Source organism: Ursus americanus, chromosome 21 (assembly GCF_024610735.1).
Source record: "Ursus americanus isolate L20-20 chromosome 21, mUrsAme1.1.p, whole genome shotgun sequence".
In the NCBI taxonomy this organism is placed as follows: Eukaryota; Metazoa; Chordata; class Mammalia; order Carnivora; family Ursidae; genus Ursus; species Ursus americanus.
This window is the reverse complement of record NC_142147.1, coordinates 28,822,170-28,840,906: the sequence shown is the minus strand read 5'-3', so window position 1 is coordinate 28,840,906 and position 18,737 is coordinate 28,822,170. Positions and strand designations below refer to the sequence as shown.

General features: G+C 50.0%; 1 protein-coding gene across 1 annotated transcript; it reads left to right on the top strand.

Annotated features, from left to right (window-relative positions):
- The first annotated feature begins 915 nt into the window (after positions 1–915).
- On the top strand, positions 916–18,561 carry LOC123791317 (carbohydrate sulfotransferase 6). Its single transcript, XM_045796024.2, has 3 exons — positions 916–1,420; positions 10,023–10,097; positions 10,953–18,561. The coding sequence occupies exon 3, from the start codon at positions 10,968–10,970 to the stop codon at positions 12,147–12,149; it is 1,182 nt and encodes a 393-aa protein (XP_045651980.1). The 5' UTR covers positions 916–1,420; positions 10,023–10,097; positions 10,953–10,967; the 3' UTR covers positions 12,150–18,561.
- Positions 18,562–18,737: the final 176 nt, after the last annotated feature.

The window sequence follows — 18,737 nt, the reverse complement described above, 5'->3', positions numbered from 1 at the left end:
GGGTGGTAAGTTCAAGACCCATGTTGGCCTCCATGCTGGGCCTGGAGCCTACTTAAAAAAAAAAAAAAAGATAAATCCTAGAAAGGAATTGCTAATTCAAAAAGCTTATGGCTGTTCTTAAGGATTTAAATTCATCTTGCCAAACCGCATCCTGGAAAGAATGCACTAATTTATACTCCCAGCAGCAGAGACTTCTTTTAGATCCCACCACGGATTACAAGAAGTCAGAATCCTCTTTTTCAGATGCCTGGACTCTGTTGTTATCTGGGCGGGGGAGGGGGTGCGGACTGCTTTACTCATTGAAACATACCCTGTATTTATCCGGACCTGCTATCAAGCCTGGGCCTCTGGATTGATGCTAAAACAGGGAGGGGGACAGCCAGCTCTGGGCCCAGCCCCTGAGTGTTTCGGCCCTAGGTGTCTCGGCCCCTCCCGGCTCGGCTACTGCTTGGGGAGGCCGCGTGTGTGTCCGCCTGGCATCAAGATGCCTTGCATTTGGCTTAGGTCTGAGGCTGGGGGCTTGGGAAGGGGCTTGGATTCCAAGTTACTTCGCTACGAGGATGCCACCGAGAGCGAGGAGGGCTAAGATTAAGATTTGATTTCCCTCGCAAGGGCCTTTTGTGCTCCCGGGAGGCTTCCTTCTCCGCGAACGGAGCAGGAGGCAACTTTTTTGGCCAATTAGTAGGATGAGAGGGGAATGCGAGCGCCCTTCGACATCCTCCCGCGGCCCCCGGGCCCACCTGTGCCCGCCCTCACCCGGTCCTCTCGTGCCCGCCCCTGGGAGGCCGCCCCTCCCCCGAGGTGGGGAGGGTAGCGAGAGCCGGGGGCCAACCGGCTCCTTCCTTCCTTCGTCCCTCCCGCCCCGGCTCCCGCCCGCCGCCTTCGGGACCGCAGCCACGTCTGAAAGCGCCTCATTGTGTGCGCTCTTCTCCCGCCCGCAGCGCGGAGCAGCGGCACCCACAGCGCAGAGCTCGCGCGCAGGGGCGCGGGGACGCAGGGGCGCGGCGCCTGGCCCGGGTGGGGCTCCGGGACAAGGGCGCCCGAGTGTGTGTCTGGCCGTTGCCCCACGACTGCCCCCACACACATACATCCCGTTCTTAAGACGCCTCTCCTTTTCCAGGACACTCCTGCCCTGTTTCCAGGTTCCCTTCGCCTTGGGTCTCCAGGTGCCTCCAATATCTGGGTATCTGCTGGTCTGCGCCCATGCCTCTCAGAGCCTTCTCCCCGGTGCCACCGGGTGCCCCTAACTAGCGGGGGGGCTTACAGAGCACGGCAGCCCCTGCGGACTCTCCCAGTGAAGACGCGGCCGGCGGCGGACTGGAACTTGCAAGAGGAGACGTCAGGGAGCCTCTGCGGAGCCTCGGGACAGTGGTGTCCGCCTCCCCGCCGCGCCAGCTCGGGCAGGGACGCCAGCTTTGGGGTACGTTGGTTGGTCCTCTCTCGGCACGGAATGCCCCCAGTCAGGGGCATGGGTCTTGTAGCCGGGGAGATGGTCTGGGGAGAAGGGTTGAGGGCGGTGGTTGTATCAGAACGCGGAAAGGCCATGGTAGTCCCAGGCGCTGGTTAGAAAGTGCCTTCCTGCGGCTTCAACCCCAGATCACTGCTGGGGATCCCTAAACTCTTGAAACGTGAGAGCCAAAGGGCATGTGTTAATCTAGAAAGCTTCCACCACCACCACCACCCGCCCACGGAACTGTGGAGGAAAGACAGCTTGGTGTGTGACTTTGGAACCATATACAGCTGAATGGGAGTCTGGCGGCCCCTGTTTCTGCGGCGGGATCTTGGGCAACCGGAAAGACCTTTCTTGGCCCAGCATAGTGCCCGGTACAAGTTAACTCTCTTTTCTCTCCCCATCCCCATCTTGGACCGGAGGCATGAGGGTGGGAAAACTGAGGCCTGAAGAGCAGAAAGGACTCGGCTGCCCTGGGGCCGAGAGTGAGCGAGCTAAGCACCAGAGCGAACGGGAATGGTGTGTGGCTTCTTGCGCGTTGGCTGTGCTAAGGGTTATACAGTTCCACTTAACTCCTGTCCAACCCGTGTGCTAGGCGCTGTGGCAGCGGCCTTTACAAAGGAGCCAGCTGAAGCACCAAGACTTTAGGGGGGCCCTGCTCAAAGGCACACACCTCACTGGTGTAGAGGCAGAATTTGAACCCAGTGTGGCTCCAGAAGCCAGGCTTCTAGGCATTTTTCGCTGCTGCTTTGCATGTCCGTGTTCTGCCCCTGCCTGGGCTTGCCAAATTCTGTTGCAAGGGTGCTAGGTCACCTGAACCAGGCCAGGCTGTTCTTGAGTGTTCCTTATGAAGAGGCTTTCGCTTGGATCCACAGATTATAGTTGTAACCCAGGAGTCGGAGGATTTCTGAACAGATACAACAGTGCTATGTGACATTGTTCTAAGTGTTTTAGCAATATTAACTCATTGAATCTTCACATCAAGTCCTGACTTGGATTATATTATTTACCCCATTTTATTTTATTTTTTTTAAAGCAAGCTCTGGGCCGAACGTGGAGCTTGAACTCATGAGCGAGAGATCAAGCATCACATGCTCAAGGGACGGAGCCAGCCAGTCGAATTTCCCCCATTTTATAGATTAAATAACAATAGGCACAGAGAGATTAAGTAACTTGCCTAAGATCACACAGTAAATGATCAAATGGAGTTTGTTAGCCACTGTGCTACCCCTGCTCCCTGTCATGAGACAGAATCCTGCTTCTAGTCTACTAAGGGGAGATAGGTACAGAAATGCAGGAAAAAGAATACGGCACGTGGTGACATTGTAGCATTGACAATGATTTCTGGATTGTCACCGAGGACTCAGGGCGTGTTGAAATTTCCTATTGCTTCAAAGATACCTTCTTGTGCTTGGTTTGTTTGAATCAGAATCCAAACAATGTCCACACACTGTGTCTGGCTGTTACATGTTTTGAGTTATTTTCTTCTAAAACAGCCCCTTCCTTTTTTTTTTTAATGTCATTAAATTCTAAGAATGATTTGCTTTTCACATATAATCATCAAAATAAAAGGTTAAAAAAAAAACACCAGCGAACATTCCATATTATCCCTGTAATAAGAGGGCTCAGTCAACACTTGGGGGAACACAGGGTATGTGCTAAATGTGCACTCCCTACCCCCATCCCCTGCATGTCTTGCTTCAGAAAAGAGGTGGGAGCCGCCAGACTTCAGGTCTCCCCAGCTGTAAGTTTCTGTGATTGGGTCCTGTGCAAAGTGCATTTTGAGGATTCCCCAAAGTTCAGAGCCAGGGAAAGATGTTATGTGTGATCTGCTTATTTGCTTTGAAATGCCCCCAGGGTAGCTCTGAGCCAGGGAGACTTAAGGCTCCTTTCCCGAACAATTTTATTTCATTTCCCAATAGATTCCTGCAGGCCAATATGTTTCCTCCAGCAGCATCTGGGCTGTGTGACTCCAGCTTCCCTGCCTCTAGCCGATGCCACGAAGCTGCTCATTAGGACTGGCAGAGAGATAGCAGATGTGGCCCGGGCTTGGGGCCTGGACTGTCTCTGCTGCAGCCTGGCCCCGCCCACAGCCGCGAGGCTGACCGTGGGCTTGGGGATCTTGATATCTTTCAGTGCATAGGAGGTAATTCTCCAGCCAATGCCCCTGCCCTGCTCCGGCCAACTGGTACTCAGGTCAGCTGGGAGATGGGTTTGCAGGCACTTCTCTTCCCGCAGTGAGAGCTGGAGCAGGCAAACTCCACCTGTGCCTCCTGTAACCAAATTTATGATTACCAAAGTAGTACAAGTCTATCATAGACTGCCTGGAAAATTCAGCAAAGCACTAAGAAGAAAAAAATTACCTGTACCTGGCCATAGATAACTACTAATATTCAGGGGCGCCTGGGGGCGGTGCTCAGTGGGTTAAGCGTCTACATTCGGCTCAGGTCATGATCCCAGAGTCCTGGATCTAATCCAGAGTCAGGCTCCCTGCTCAGCAGGGAGTCTGCTTCTCCCTCTGCCCCTCCCTCTGCCTGCCACTCCCCCTGCTTGTGCTCTCTCTCTCAAATAAATAAATAAGATCTTTAAAAAAAAAAAAAGATTACTAATATTCAGTATGCATCCTTCGAGATTTCTTTTATATGTTTTTGCGTTTTCTTTCTTTCTTTCTTTCTTTTTTTTTTTTTTTTTTGTTTATTTGACAGAGACAGACAGCCAGCTAGAGGGAACACAAGCAGGGGGAGTGGGAGAGGAAGAAGCAGGCTTCCAGCAGAGGAGCCTGATGTGGGGCTTGATCCCGGAACTCCGGGATCACGCCCTGAGCCGAAGGCAGACGCTTAACGACTGCGCCACCCAGGCGCCTCTTTGCGGTTTTCTTTTAAAAGATTTTATTTGAGAGAGAGGGTGAGTGAGAGAGAGCATGAATGGGGGTGGGGGGGCAGTGGGAGAAGGAGAAGCAGACTCCCCACTTAGCAGGGAGCCCTATTCGGGGCTCAACCCCTGGGACCCTGAGATCATGACCTGAGCCAGAGACAGACGCTTAGGCGTAAGCCACCAGACGCCCTTGGACATGGATTTTAGAGTGGCATTGCCGTATCACATGGTAACCTTATGTTTAACCTTTGAAGAACTACCACTTTGCATTCCCCACAGCAGTGTACCAGGGTTCTGATTTCCCCACCTTCTCACTAATACTGGTTATCTTCTACCTTTTTGATTTTAACCATCCTAGCTGATGGGATGTGGTCTCTCATTCTAGTTTTGATTGGCATTTCCCTAATGACTAAAATTGTCAAGCATCGTTTCTTGCACTTGTAGGCAATTTGTATATCTTTGGAAGAATGTCTAGTCAAAGCTTTTGCCCATTTTTAAGTTGGGTTGTTTGTCTTCTATTATTGAATTATAAGAGCTCTTTATATATCTGGGTCCCTTGCTACATACGATTTGCAAGTATTTTCTCCCACTTGGGGGTGTCCTTTCATGTTCTTGTTGATGTCCTTTGGTATTTGTGTTTTTTTAATATTTGTGCATTTTTAACACTACTGTATGTCTTAGTACTTGTGGTTTTTCCACTGGACACTATGTAGTTAAAAGCTCTAAAGTTAAAAGGTTAGGACTTAAATTCTGACTCAGCTGCTGTGTGTGTCCTTGAGGCAAGTTTCTTATCTTTCTAAATCTTAGTTTCCTTCTCTGTAAAATAGGGAGGAGTGTCAGGTGTGTCACATCATAGAGTTGTCATAAGGATTAAGTCAGAAAATGGGCCGAAAAGTCTTGGCATATAGGAAGCCCTTAACAGATGGTATTTACTGGTATTCCATGTTTCCAGCCCACCTTAAACATTCATCTTGCTCCTCCTCTCTTTCCTTTCCTCCCTTGCTTCCCCCCCCCCCGCCCCCCCCCCCGTTGTTTTTTTTCTTTTCTCTTTCCCTCTTTTTGAGCCTTCTCCCTAACAGATGCTCCGGGCTCCATTAGAGCTGGTTTCCCCCAGGGGTGACCCTTGATGCCAAGAATCCACTGATCCCTCATCTGGAATCTGTTTTCTCTAGTCTTTGGGGTTCCTGGACAGGGATGGCCTCCAGCTGATGCCAAACTGAGAGAAATCTGAGCCATGAATTTGTACCTAGGATTACATTTCACTCCCTTAGATACCCTGCCAGGGCTGGGAGAGGCTGCTGAGTAAGGGGCACGCAGAGCTGGGGTCCAGGGGAGGGTTTCCCAGAGAGCTGGGTTCCTGGGCTCAGGCTCTCCCCCTGCTACGTCCCGCCCTGTAGCTCAGATTTCCCATCTGCCAATCAGATAGAACAATAGCTCCTTCCTGTGTCTCCCAGGCCAACAAATAATCAGGGATGTGTAGAAGGTACTGTCACTTTAAAATTCTCAGCAAGGGGGTGCCTGAGTGGCTCAGTCATTGGAGCATCAGACTCATGATCACAGCTCAGATCTTGATCTCAGGGTTGTGGGTTTGAGCCCTGTGTTGGGCTCCATGGAGAGCCTCCTTAAAAAAAAAAAAAAAAAAAAAAAAAAAGTAAAATGCTTAGCAGGAAGAAATGTGGGCTACGTGGGGAACTCCTCCCTTTGCATCTGGATCAGAGTATCTGACTTCAATTAGGCAAATGTTTATTAATATCACCTACTCGTTCAGTCTTTGGGACATTCCCGGACATGACACTTGCTGTCTGTCTTAGTCAGGAATCTTGACTCTTTTGAAATATAACATACATACAGAAAAGAGCACCAGTCATAAAAATACAGCTTGATGACACACCCAGGTGTTTAGCCCCGAATCAAGGAACACAGCGTGACCAGCCCCCAGAACTCCATCCGTGCTCCTGACAGTTCTGCCCTCACCCCACCCCACCAGGGGGACCCACTCTGTAATCAAAACACTTGATTGTAAATGGCAGAAACTGAACTCACGCTGGCTTGACGAAAAACAGAGCAGTTTCCCCATCTGGGAAGTCCATGAGTCAATTCTTGCCCAGATGGATCCAGATGCTGCCAGCTGCTCACGGGCTCTCAGACTTTCCTTCTCTGTTCAGTTCTCTTCTGCGTTGGCTTTATACCCAGGCAGTTTCCCTCTTCCCCGCAGATATACAAAAATCCTGGGATTGGACTTGGGGCAACGCGAGGTCCAGGTATAGTGTATGGAATATAGAGTTGAGCCAGGCTTGAGACACATGTCTCCCTAAGAACCATGAAGTGGGCGGTCAGCCCCATGCAAACCACACACACTTTGTGTGAGTGACGGTGGTTGCTGAAAGAAAAATCTAGAAGCCGTTAGCAGAATAAGGAGGAACAGGTATCGAGTGGACCCAAGCAAACCCTGTCTAGTGCACCTGTGCAGGGCTGAGCCCCTCCCTGGGTGCCTGGGAACAGACACTTGCAAAAAAGCCACAGTCTCGACCCTCAGGTTCCTCACAGGCGAGAAGGGGTGGCAAAGTGTCACTCAGGGCAGAGTGGTACATGCCTTGAGAGAGGCACAGGTGAGGTGTCTTGGGAGGAAGCTGAGATGACTCCTGGGGGGAGGCGGGGCTGGGCACTTAGAGCAGAGCAGAGGGGAACACGGAGTAATGATTCCACGTGATCTGACACACGGGACGCTGGGGGGGAATTATGGGAAGTGAGGTTGGAAAGCGGAAGGTTGCTGAGTAGGAGAATGACAGGATCAAATATGGTGTAGGCAGCTCCGGTGGCTCTGTGCAATATGAAATGCAGGGAGACCGGCTGGGGGATTTGTCTAGAATCTAGGAGAGAAGGATGCATGCCCGGGCTAGCATGACCCTCCCCTGGCACTGGATAGTTGGGCCACTCACTTGGACCACCGTCTGGTCCCTTGGCCACTTCATGGATGTGTCTTTGAGGTTCCTAGCTAGATTGTCAGCTCTGCTAGGATAGGACGTTGGACGTTGGACCTCCTGGATCTATCCCCTTGCTTTCTTATCTTTTATCTATTTTCCATCTTTTGTCCATCATTGATCTTTTTGTTCTACCTTCTCCGCTTCAATTTTATCTGTACAATTTTAATCTGTAGGGCAGTTTAACTCCGGGGAAAACAAAGGGTTATACAACAAAGGACATGTACTCCTAGTGCACCATGTGCTTCAGCTGTGTGCTATTTTACAAATGATGTCAATTTTGAATATTGACTTTACGACAAAAAAAAAAAAAACCTTTCAGTGACGTGACAAAGACTACTCTATAAAGTGGTCCTGGGTAGCAGGGTAGGAGGGGGAACTTTTTGTTCCCTCTGTGGTCTCTTGTACTTTATTCCCACCTCCCTCCCCCAAAATACGGATTATTTTTATCACTATCATCAAAGACTTTGTGGAAGTTAGAGGCACAGTTGCCTCTGAGGAGGACCTGAGGGAAGCATAGGGGCAGACAATGTTACTTCCTTTTGACTCGGTGGCCCTAGCACTCTGGTGTGGGGCTGTATCTGCCAAGCCATGGGCTCTCCTTTCTAATTTTCACAAAGAAAACATGAGTCCACGATAACCTCATCTGTACCTTCAGAGGTTTGCACCACCTCTATGTACTACCTTTTTCTAAAATTAAACATAAATAATAAATATATGCCCTCCAAAGGAATTTTAAAATTAAAAAATTTGTAGGGGAGGGGGCTAGGCCTTCCAAGATGGGGGACTTCATTGGGGAAAGGCTGAGGAGTGAGAGAGACCCACCCCAGAGTTCTATTCTGGGTGTCTGGCACTTGGATTTAAGCCTCTGCCCTAGGGGCGCCTGGGTGGCTCAGTTGGTTGAGTGTCTGACTCTTGATTTCAGCTCAGGTCGTCGTCTCAGGGTCGTTGAGCTCGAGCCCTGCATGGGGCTCTGCACTGAGCGTGGAGTCTACTTAAGATTCTAGGGGCGCCTGGGTGGCATAGTCGTTAAGCCTCTGCCTTCAGCTCAGGGTGTGTTCCCAGCGTTCTGGGATCGAGTCCCACATCAGGCTCCTCCGCTGCGAGCCTGCTTCTTTCTCTCCCACTCCCCCTGCTTGTGTTCCCTCTCTTGCTGGCTGTCTCTGTCAAATAAATAAATAAAATCTTAAAAAAAAAAAAAAAAGATTCTTTCTCCCTCTCCCTCTCCCTCTGCCCCTCCCCCTCTCCCTGCTTGCGCTCTCTCTCAAGCTCTTGCTTTCTCTCAAATAAATAAATAAATTAATTAATTAATTAATAAAATCTTTCCTACCTCCCAGGAATGTTGGAAAGATGCAGTTCAATCATGAAGATAAAGTGCTTATCCTGGTGTCTCCCTGACCTGCGGTTGGGTGTCCTGTACCTAAGGCTCCTTATCAGAAAACTCTCCCGTAGGACCTGGACTTCTCTGGACACTCTGCATGGGGCAGCATGTGTCAATCCCCTTCCTAGTTCTCAAGTTCCAATAATAGGATCAGGTATCAGTTCCGTGTTGTGTGAGTCACCTAAGAAAACATCTGGAGGGCAGGTAACAACACACATTGGTGGCTTATGGTCAAGACCCTCCCTGGCCGGGAAAGGGCTGGGCTGGCCAGGGCAGCTATGTTTGGGCCAAACACCAGGGTCTAGTGCTCTGCAGGGATTTCCCAGGAATGGGAGAGGCTAGCTGACTATAATTGGAAAGTGCCAGAAACTTAGAGATGGAAGTCCTGGGTTGGGGTCCCTCTTTACCTGCTATCTCTCCAAGCCTTGGGTCCTTCATGTAAAAAAGGGAAAACATAATGTCCACTGAAGGGGCCATTGAGTTAAATCATAGCATCTAGCACTTGTGGGTCAGGAGGCAGTGCTGGTCACCAGATGACAGAGCTGCTGGGTGTCCTCCACCCACTCTGGCAGCCTCCAGATAAGTGGGATCTGCTCACGATTTACACCTGGTGTCTCCTGGTGGTGACATGGGCAGGGGAGGGGGCTTTGAGGGGAGCAAATGCTGTGAAAGCAAAGAGGAAACTTTCAGGCCCCTCCCTTCCAAAGCAGCTCTTCCTTGAGATCATGGCAAGAGCAACAGGTGCAAGGAGGGAAAAACTCTAGGACCTCAGGGTGCGCGAGCTTGGCTCAGTGTCCCTTTCACTCTGCTGGACAAGTGCGATATTCTTAAGATCCAGTAAAGGACCCAGGGTGGGCTCAGGAGATGCTGGGATTCCAGATGTAGGTGACCTCAGGGTGTCTCATCTGGGTGGTGACCTCCCCTGCTTCCTCCTCTCCCACCACAGCACCAGCAGCAGCACAGGGCGGACGTTTGGCACTAGCGAGCCCTTCCTCATCTGTGTTGGTAGCAGCTCCTTCATGACAAAGCCCAAGAGGCTAAATGTGACCATCCTCACTTTACAGGGGAGGAAACTGAGCCTTGGAGAAGTCAAGTCGTTTGCCCCAGGTTTCATAGCTCCTAAGTGGCATCAGAGGGCTCACTGCCGCCCTCTCTTCTCCGACTAGCAGGAGACACCATCAGGTCACACATACTTGGAAAAATGTGCTCAGGGGCTGGGCAGCTATTTCCCACCTGCAGGGAACTTTCTGTCCGTCTGGGAATGCAAAGCCCTCCCGCTGTGCAGGGCTATCTCCTCCTGTGAGACTCTGACCCAGCCTCCCTCCTGCTTTCTCAGGTCCTGAAAAACCTGCAGGCATCTTCCATGGATTGTGATTAAGGTGGGCAGCTCTCCCAGCAGCCCAGGACTACAGTGAGTAACCTCAGCATGGAAAAGGGCAAGTGGTGGCCAGGAGCCTGACTGCTGTCACCTCTCCCTTTACTGCTTTCTTCTGCACATTCCCACAGCTCCAGAAGGGTACCCTCCCTCTGGAGTTCATGTATCCTGTAGCACTTTACTCTCTGTAGATAGCTACAGTTAGTGTTCTTTGTCTATGTCATTTATTCACTTTTAATAATGAAATCTGCATCAGCTTGTTTAAAAGAAGTCAGACAACACAGAAACACACTGTGTGGAAAGGGCAAGTTATCAGTTATAGGATTTACGACATGCCCTGCCCCCCAAGCTCATTCCATTACTCCAGTACCCCTATGAATCCCCTTTTTACAGATGGGTAAACTGAGTTACAGACAGATTAAGAATTTGGTCCAGGATCACAGGCTAGGAAGTGGCTGAGCCTGGTAAGGGAGTCAAATCACCCATCAAGCTGTTGAGCTCAACAATCTAAACTTGTCTCCCTGAAAGGAATTCTTAAGCAAAAGGTGGGAATTGTGTTTTTAAAATATTTCCCTTTCCAGAAAAAAAGAGAGAAAGACAGGGGAGGGGAAGAGGGAGGGAGGAAGTAAGGACGAGCATACATTTCCCACAGCATTCTGCAACTGGCCTCTTCCTCTGCATACACTAGATCTTGGCTGATGTCTCAAAGTCGTATTCCGGGAGAGTCCCCCACTGGGACGGCCATAGTCTGGGGAGGCCCCACAGGTCGGGTGGTCTAGTCGGAGGTGCGGGGGAAGGGGGAGGGCTGCTCCCTGCAAGCACTGGACAAACGTTGGGGTGTGGCATGGCCAGTGGGCCGCGGTCCCTAACGGCTGCCCTCTCCTCCCGCAGGCCCCAGCCGGAGGCATGTGGCTGCCCCGCATCTCCAGCACGGCGGTGACCGTGCTCCTGCTGGCGCAGACTGGCATCCTGCTTTTCCTGGTCTCCTGGCCCAGGCCGCCGTCCCCAGCCGGTGGCAAAGAGCGGGTGCACCTGCTGGTGCTGTCCTCATGGCGCTCAGGCTCGTCCTTCGTGGGCCAGCTTTTCAGCCAGCACCCCGATGTCTTCTACCTGATGGAGCCCGGGTGGCACGTGTGGACCACCCTGTCCCAGGGGAGCGCGCCGGCGCTGCACATGGCCGTGCGCGACGTGGTGCGCTCCGTCTTCCTGTGTGACATGGACGTGTTCGACGCCTACCTGCCGTGGCGCCGCAACCTGTCGGACCTCTTCCAGTACGCGGTGAGCCGCGCGCTGTGCTCGCCGCCCGCCTGCAGCGCCTTCCCGCGCGGCGCTATCAGCAGCGAGGCGGTGTGCAAGCCGCTGTGCGCGCGGCAGCCCTTCCGCCTGGCCCAGGAGGCCTGCCGCACCTACAGCCACGTGGTGCTCAAGGAGGTGCGCTTCTTCAACCTGCAGGTGCTCTACCAGCTGCTCAACGATCCCGCGCTCAACCTGCGCATCGTGCACCTGGTGCGCGACCCGCGGGCCGTGCTGAGGTCGCGCGAGCAGACGGCCAAGGCGCTGGCGCGCGACAACGGCATCGTACTGGGCACCAATGGCACGTGGGTAGAGGCCGACCCCGGCCTACGCGTGGTGCGCGAGGTGTGCCGCAGCCACGTGCGCATCGCGGAGGCAGCCACGCAGAAGCCGCCGCCCTTCCTGCGGGGCCGCTACCGCCTGGTGCGTTTCGAGGATCTGGCGCGGGCGCCGCTGCCCGAGATCCGCGCGCTCTATGCCTTTGCGGGCCTGAGCCTCACGCCGCAGCTCGAGGCCTGGATCCACAACATCACGCACGGGTCCGGGCCCGGCGCGCGCCGCGAGGCCTTCAAGACCTCGTCCAGGGACGCGGTCAATGTCTCCCAGGCCTGGCGCCACGCACTGCCCTTCGCCAAGATCCGCCGCGTGCAGGAGCTGTGTGCCGGCGCGCTGCAGCTGCTGGGCTACCGGCCCGTCTTCTCCGAGAGCGAGCAGCGCAACCTCGCCCTGGACCTCGTGCTGCCGCGCGGCCCTAGCAGCTTCAGCTGGGCGTCATCCACTGCTGCGCACCCCTAACCTTAGCGGAGGCCCCCAGTTGTGGCGCTGGGGAGGGAGCCGGGCACACGGGGCGCAGGCCGCTATTGGAGGGGCCAGGAGTTTGGAAGTCCTCCTCTGTAGAATGAATGGACTGAGTCCCCAAAGCGCCATGTTTCTTCTTGCTTGTGAATTTTATTTTGAGTCCTCCTTAGCAGCTGGGTTCCCGTCAGGCGCACACTTCAAGGAAAGCAAAACTGTCCACACTTCCTCTGGGCACAGGGAATAAGCTCCTCACCCGCTTTCTTCCAAAGTCTCCTTTCATTTTGGGTGCATCATCCAGCAGCTGAGAAGGGGGTCCCAGCCCTTCCTGGGAGTAGAGAGGCACTGTGGTGAGCTGGCCCTTGAAGTCTGTACACCCCCACCAACACACACACACACACACACACACACACACACACACACTCCCGACTTCGTTCCCCACCCCCCATGTCCCACCACCACACTATCAGAGCTGTTGGCATTTATATTCACTCGTTTCTTTCAGAAAGAAATCAGACAGGATGCCTCTTATCTTGTGGTCTCCTTGTAGCCATTCTGTGCCCCATCTCCTGGGGGCCCACATACCCCCATCCCCTGCACAGTTACCTGGGGCGAACGTTTGATTTGTCCTGACAGTAACATCCTACCCTGAGAAATAGACATAATAATTAATCTTGTAATACTAGAGTTTACAGTCTAAAGTTTGACAAGCAAAACGCAAAGCTGAAGGGACAATGAGGAGGACGGGGGGGGGGGGTTGTTTTGCTCTGAGGTTACAGTTGGAAGGAGAGGGTGAATCAGGCTTGCAGAGACCCATCTCCTTCATGAAGGATGGTCAGATTTTCCCGTCTGCACAAGGGAAGAGCAAGCAGTGGTGGCTGGGGCTGCAGCTGCAGGGTACAGGAGATGATGAGATATCTGGGCCCAGAGTGCAGAACCTTAGAGAATCTCCTGGATAACCCTGGAGGGAGGCAGTGAGGGGGAAAGGTAGAGTGAGAAAGGAAGGAGGAGGGGAGGAGCAGAGAGATATTGACCTTGGAGCTGAAGCTTCAGGACACCTCACTTGAGGATTTGTCAAGCTGTAGAAGGTTCAGGCCTCATAAAACCTGAGCCTGCCGCTTCACAGTAGTGTGGGGAAGGTATTTCAATCCCTGAATTTATTGGGGCTCCTGGGCAGCTCAGTAGGTTAAGCGCCCGACTTTGGCTCAGGTCATGATCTCAGGGTCCTGGGATCAAGCCCTGCATTGGGGCTTCCAGCTCAGTGGGGAGTCTGCTTCTCCCTCTGCCCCTCCCCCTGCTCATGCTCTCTCTCAAATAAATGAATAAAATCTTTAATAAATATGTAAATAATAAAAAACCCCTGAGTTTATCAATAGGGACTCTGCGACTTAGAAAGGCTCAGGTCACATAGCTTAATATATGGTATAGACCTCAAACTCACATCTCTGACTTCAGTGCTTAGGGTTCTAACAAACTGAACTGGGGATGAAGTAAAGGACTCCACTACAGGCTTGGAAAGCCAGATCATTTCCCCCCAGTAATGACAGGGCTTTTTAGGTGCTAGAAGAGCGAGCCATCCTGGCATTTGGCTGCAAACATCTCAAGGACCAGAATGTTGAAGGGTATGGTATGCAGTGGGCTGGGGCACTGGGGCCCCTGCTTTGACCCCTTTTCTCCCTGCCTGCCCCTCCCTGTGCTGGCCACTGGGGTTAACAGTAGCCTGCTGGCCTGCCTGGAAGGAGTGCATTGTCAAGTGGAGGAGTCAGCCTAGGGATGGTCCTGGACAATGTGGTATGTTCAGGCAAAGAGGGATAAGCAAGAGGTTCATGGTGCCAGAGGCCAAGAATAGGGAGATACTGATCCCTTGTGGGGTCCAGGAAGGCTGAGCTGGATAGTGGCATCACACAAGTTTCATTTGCCCCTGCTCCGGTCACAGATTGTATCGATGGCCACAATTAATGGTCTTTGCTCTGTGATTCATCCATTCTGGTTGGACACCTGAGGTCCCAGAAAGGGGATGACGGGCTCCCAGACTTCACGTCCTGTATACAGTGGACTCTGGGCACGCCTCTGGGTGAGGTTCCTGGCATGTCTGGTTCTAAGCAAGCCTAGGTGTGAACCCAGATCAGGTTTCAGGACATTGACAGGCAGTGCCCAGTTGAGTGCTTCAGTGGGTCAGGCCAGTTCAGACCCTGGGGACATACTGTGGGACAGAGCAGTCACGGACCTTGCTCTTGTGGGGAGTGCAGACCCAAAATAAGTAGTCCCGCAGATAAACATGCAAACGTAAATGTCGGTTGTGCTCTACGAAGAAACAATCAGAATGGAGAGAGGATGACCTCCTTTAGTATGGGGAGTCAGGAGGACCTCTTTGGAGAGGAAGCGTTGATTTGAATACATGAAGGATGAACGGGAACTCATCAAGCACAGGTGAAGAAAAGGAGCCAGAGAAAGAGTGAGGGATCGGTCCCCTTAGAATCAAGTTTCCTCGACAAAATTGAAAACTCCTGGGAATCTAGGCTCATGAGAGAAGCCGCCAAGAGGTGACCATGTTTGTGTGCCTCTAGAAGATTCCTAGAAGTAGAACTGCTGGATCAAAGAGCATGTCTTTAAGTGTGAAACTGCCAAATTATTCTAAAGACGGAGTAACAACTTACACCCTCCAGAAGGGGGTCAAGAATGCCCTTCCCATCCCTCTCCTACTAACTACCCCCACCCCACCACCATCACCTGTACAGGGTAAATCAGTCTTTGCATTTTTACCTACCTGATGGAATATTATTCTGTGCTAAAAAGAAATGAGCTATCAAGCCGTGAAAAGACATGGAGGAAACTGAAATGTCTGTTACTAAGTGGGGAAAAAAAAGTCAATGTGAAGAAGTTACATCCTGTTCAATTCCAACTATATGACATTCTGGAAAAGGCAAAAACCATAGAGACTGTAAAAAGATAAGTGGTTGCCAGGGGATGGGGAGGGGAGGGTTTTGGGGGCAATGAGAATACTCTCTATGATACCATAATGATGGGGATATGGCATTGACTATTTGTCCAAACCCACAGAATGCACAACACCAAAAGCAAATTCTGAGGAGCACTAGGGACTTTGGGTGATATGATGTGTGCATGTAGGTTCAACCTTGGTAACAAATGTACCTCTCTGGTGAGTGATGCTGATAATGGGAGAGGCCATGAATGTGTGAGGGTAGCAGGTGTATGGGACATCTCTGTACCTCTCTCTCTCAATATTGTTATAAACCTAAAACTGCTCTAAAAAGGTGAAGTCTTTTTAAAAAACTGGAGCAAAAGCATTGGTAGCCTCAGGAGGGTGTGAGAGTCGGCTGATGAAATGAGAGGGTTTGGCCAACCACAGAGACCCTGAAACCTCAGACTGGACTTTGAACTTCCCTGTGGTGGCAAGTCCTTCAGCCAATGAAGGGGGTTCTCCCTTGGGGTTAAGACTGGAGAACGTGTTTGGCCCTATAGTTCTGGTGCCATTCTGATCCCAGTCTGCAAGTCCTCCCCACTGCCGTTCATTTGTTCAACACACATTATGAATTGAGCACTGACCAGTGCAAAAGTAGGGAACAATTACTGGGATGAGGAATGTATGTGCCTAGGGGTGTGAGTTGCAATTTTTAATGGGGTGATCAGGGTAGGTCTTATTGAGAAAGTGACATTTGAGCAAAGTCTTAAAGAAAGTGAGGCAGTTAATTAACGAGTAACTACAGGTAGAATGTCCCAGAGGAGGAAAAAGACAATACAAAAATCGTAAGGAGGGAACCCATTTGGTACATTGGAAGCACAGCAAGGGGCTAGTGGGTCTGATGTGGTGGGCCAAAGGAAGAGTGCTAGGAGATGAGAAGGTAAGAAAGGGGGTCAGACCATGTAGGACTTTGTAGGCTTTGCTGAGGATTTCAGCTTTTACTCGGAATGAGATAGAGGGTGGCCAAGGCCACTCTTGCTCTGTGGCACTCCTTTGTCAAACAAATGTGCATATAATATCATATATGTATATAATATGTCAGTTATCTTCAAAATAATAGAAGTAACCAGTTAAATATTTCATTATAATTTCACTGTCTATGTTAGCATCCTGAATTAGTGTATTGTTAGTTTTGCAAGTTTTTGAACTGGATTTAAATTAATCACACTGGGGGGGCACCTGGCTGGCTCAGTTGAAAGAGCATGCGACTCCTAATCTCGGGGTGATGAGTTCGAGCCCCACACTGGGTGTAGAGATTACTTACATAAAAAATAAAACTTAAAAAAATTAATCACGTAAAAAAATTAATCACACTGTGGCTTGCTTCTGCAACTTAGATTTTTCTCCTCACCTTTATATTCCTGGGACTCGTGATGTTGCCTGCAGGTTTAAGTCATTTATTTCTACTACTGAACATTATTTTATTATAAATTATATCACGGTTTTATTTAGCCATTCTTGTCCTGACCGGCACCTGGCTTGTTTTCAGTTGCTTGTTACCCTGCTGCTAGGAACCATCTTGTATGGATCCCCTGCTACAAATGCTGTGGGATATTCTTCTGGGAGTGGCTTGCTGGATTGTGAGAATCTTCATCCAACATTAGTCCAGAATGGTTGTCAGTTCACCCCTTCGGAGTTCCATTTGCTCTATACCCTCACCAACAACTGGCATTCTCAGACTTTAAAATTTTTGGCTATTGGGTGGTTGATAAATGATCTCATGGAGATTTCATTTTGTGTTTGACCGATTAATAATGAGGTGAAGTGTCTTTTCCTATCTTTGTTGGCAATTTGTATTCTGAGTTTGATGAAGTACCTATTCAGGTCTTTTGTCTCTTGGTCATTTTCTTTTTTTTTTTTTAATTTTATTTATTTATTCGACAGAGATAGAGACAGCCAGCGAGAGAGGAAACACAAGCAGGGGAGTGGGAGAGGAAGAAGCAGGCTCACAGCGGAGGAGCCTGATGTGGGGCTCGATCTCATAACCCCGGGATCACGCCCTGAGCTGAAGGCAGACGCTTAACCGCTGTGCCACCCAGGCGCCCTCTTGGTCATTTTCTTACTGAGTTTTAGGAGTGTTTTATAGATTCTGGATACTACTCCTTTGCTGGTTACATGTACTGCAAGCATCTTTTCCCAGTTTGTGGCTTGTCTTTTGCTGTTTTTATAATAACACTCGAATAACACAAGTCCTTAGTTAAATTTATCAAGCCTTTCCTTTATAATCTTCGCATTTTCTGTCTAGGGTAAGACCTCCTTCACTATTATGAGGACATAACGATATTCAATATTGTCTTCTAAAAGTTTAATAGTTCCGCATCTCACTACAAGTGAAACAAGTGAGACAGGTGCTGGACTTCTAAAAAGAAAACAAACAAAAAACCTAATTACTTCATAATTTTCTTGCAGGCTTATGTTTTTCTAGAACTTTGTATTGCCTTTCAGTTTTTTCCCATTAAGAGAAGAAATAGGTACCCTCTTCACCCTGTCATTAATAATTTGAGCTTCTTAACCATTTTGTCTATAGCTTGAAATCAATTTCACTATTTGTCCTGAGGACACTTTTCTTTCTGTTCTAATCTGGTTAGGTGGCTGCTTGGACTTGTGCACAGAAGTCAGGCTAACACTCCTGGTTAAATCCATCATTTCTTGTATTGCACATCCTCTTTCTTGGTATCACTCCTTAACTTCACTGGAGGACATAATCAACTTTCTTAGAGCATATAAAACATTTTCTTTTTTAAAAGATTTTTATTTATTCATTTGAGACAGAGAGATACACAGAGAGAGCATGAGCAGGGGGAGAGGCAGAGGAAGAGGGAGAAGCAGACTCCCTGCGGAGCTGGGAGCCTGATGTGGGGCTAGATCCCAGGCCCTGGAGGTCACGACCTGAGCCACCCAGGCACCCCTAAACCATACATTTTCTGAGTCCTGCAAGTATAAATGTCTTTTTAAAAAAGATTTTATGTATTTATTTGACAGGGAGAGAGAGAGAGCACAAGCAGGGAGAGTGGCAGAGAGAGAGGGAGAAGCAGGCTCTCCACTGAGCAGGGACTCCGACACAGGGCTCCATCCCAGGACCCTGGGACCATTACCTGAGCCAAAGGCAGATGCTTAACCGACTAAGCCACTCAGGCGCCCTAAATGTCTTTTTTTTTAACCTCTCAACTCAGAATTTGGGGAAAGAACTGTAAATTCAAAATAATGTTTCCTAATGTGGTACAGAATTGATCGTTATATAACCCTAAAGTAAGTGGTTTCTTCCACTTCTTACAGAGTCTGGTGGTCTGGGAAATGTACCAAAAGATAGTATTATTAAATATTTCATGACTTTTTTATGCTTACTATTGCTACTTTAGATATGTTTCTTGGTTGATGCAAAATCGCAGTTGCAGTGTTGAGGCGTGGGCATTAGCTCTCAGTCTTCAAGAGGAAACTCCAATAAACGATCTTGCTAATGTTCTTGAATTAATATTACGTAAAATACTATGAATTTTGCACGCAATGTTTAATTTAAAGTAAGTTAAGCTTTCAAAAAAATCACTTTCCCTCCAAATGTTGAAGGTATTGCCGCACTGTCTTTCAGTCTCCTTCACCTGGTTCTC

Bases quoted from the DNA above. Each gene is read 5' to 3' on its own strand.
- LOC123791317 (XM_045796024.2), top strand. From the start codon at position 10,968: ATGTGGCTGCCCCGCATCTCCAGCACGGCGGTGACCGTGCTCCTGCTG.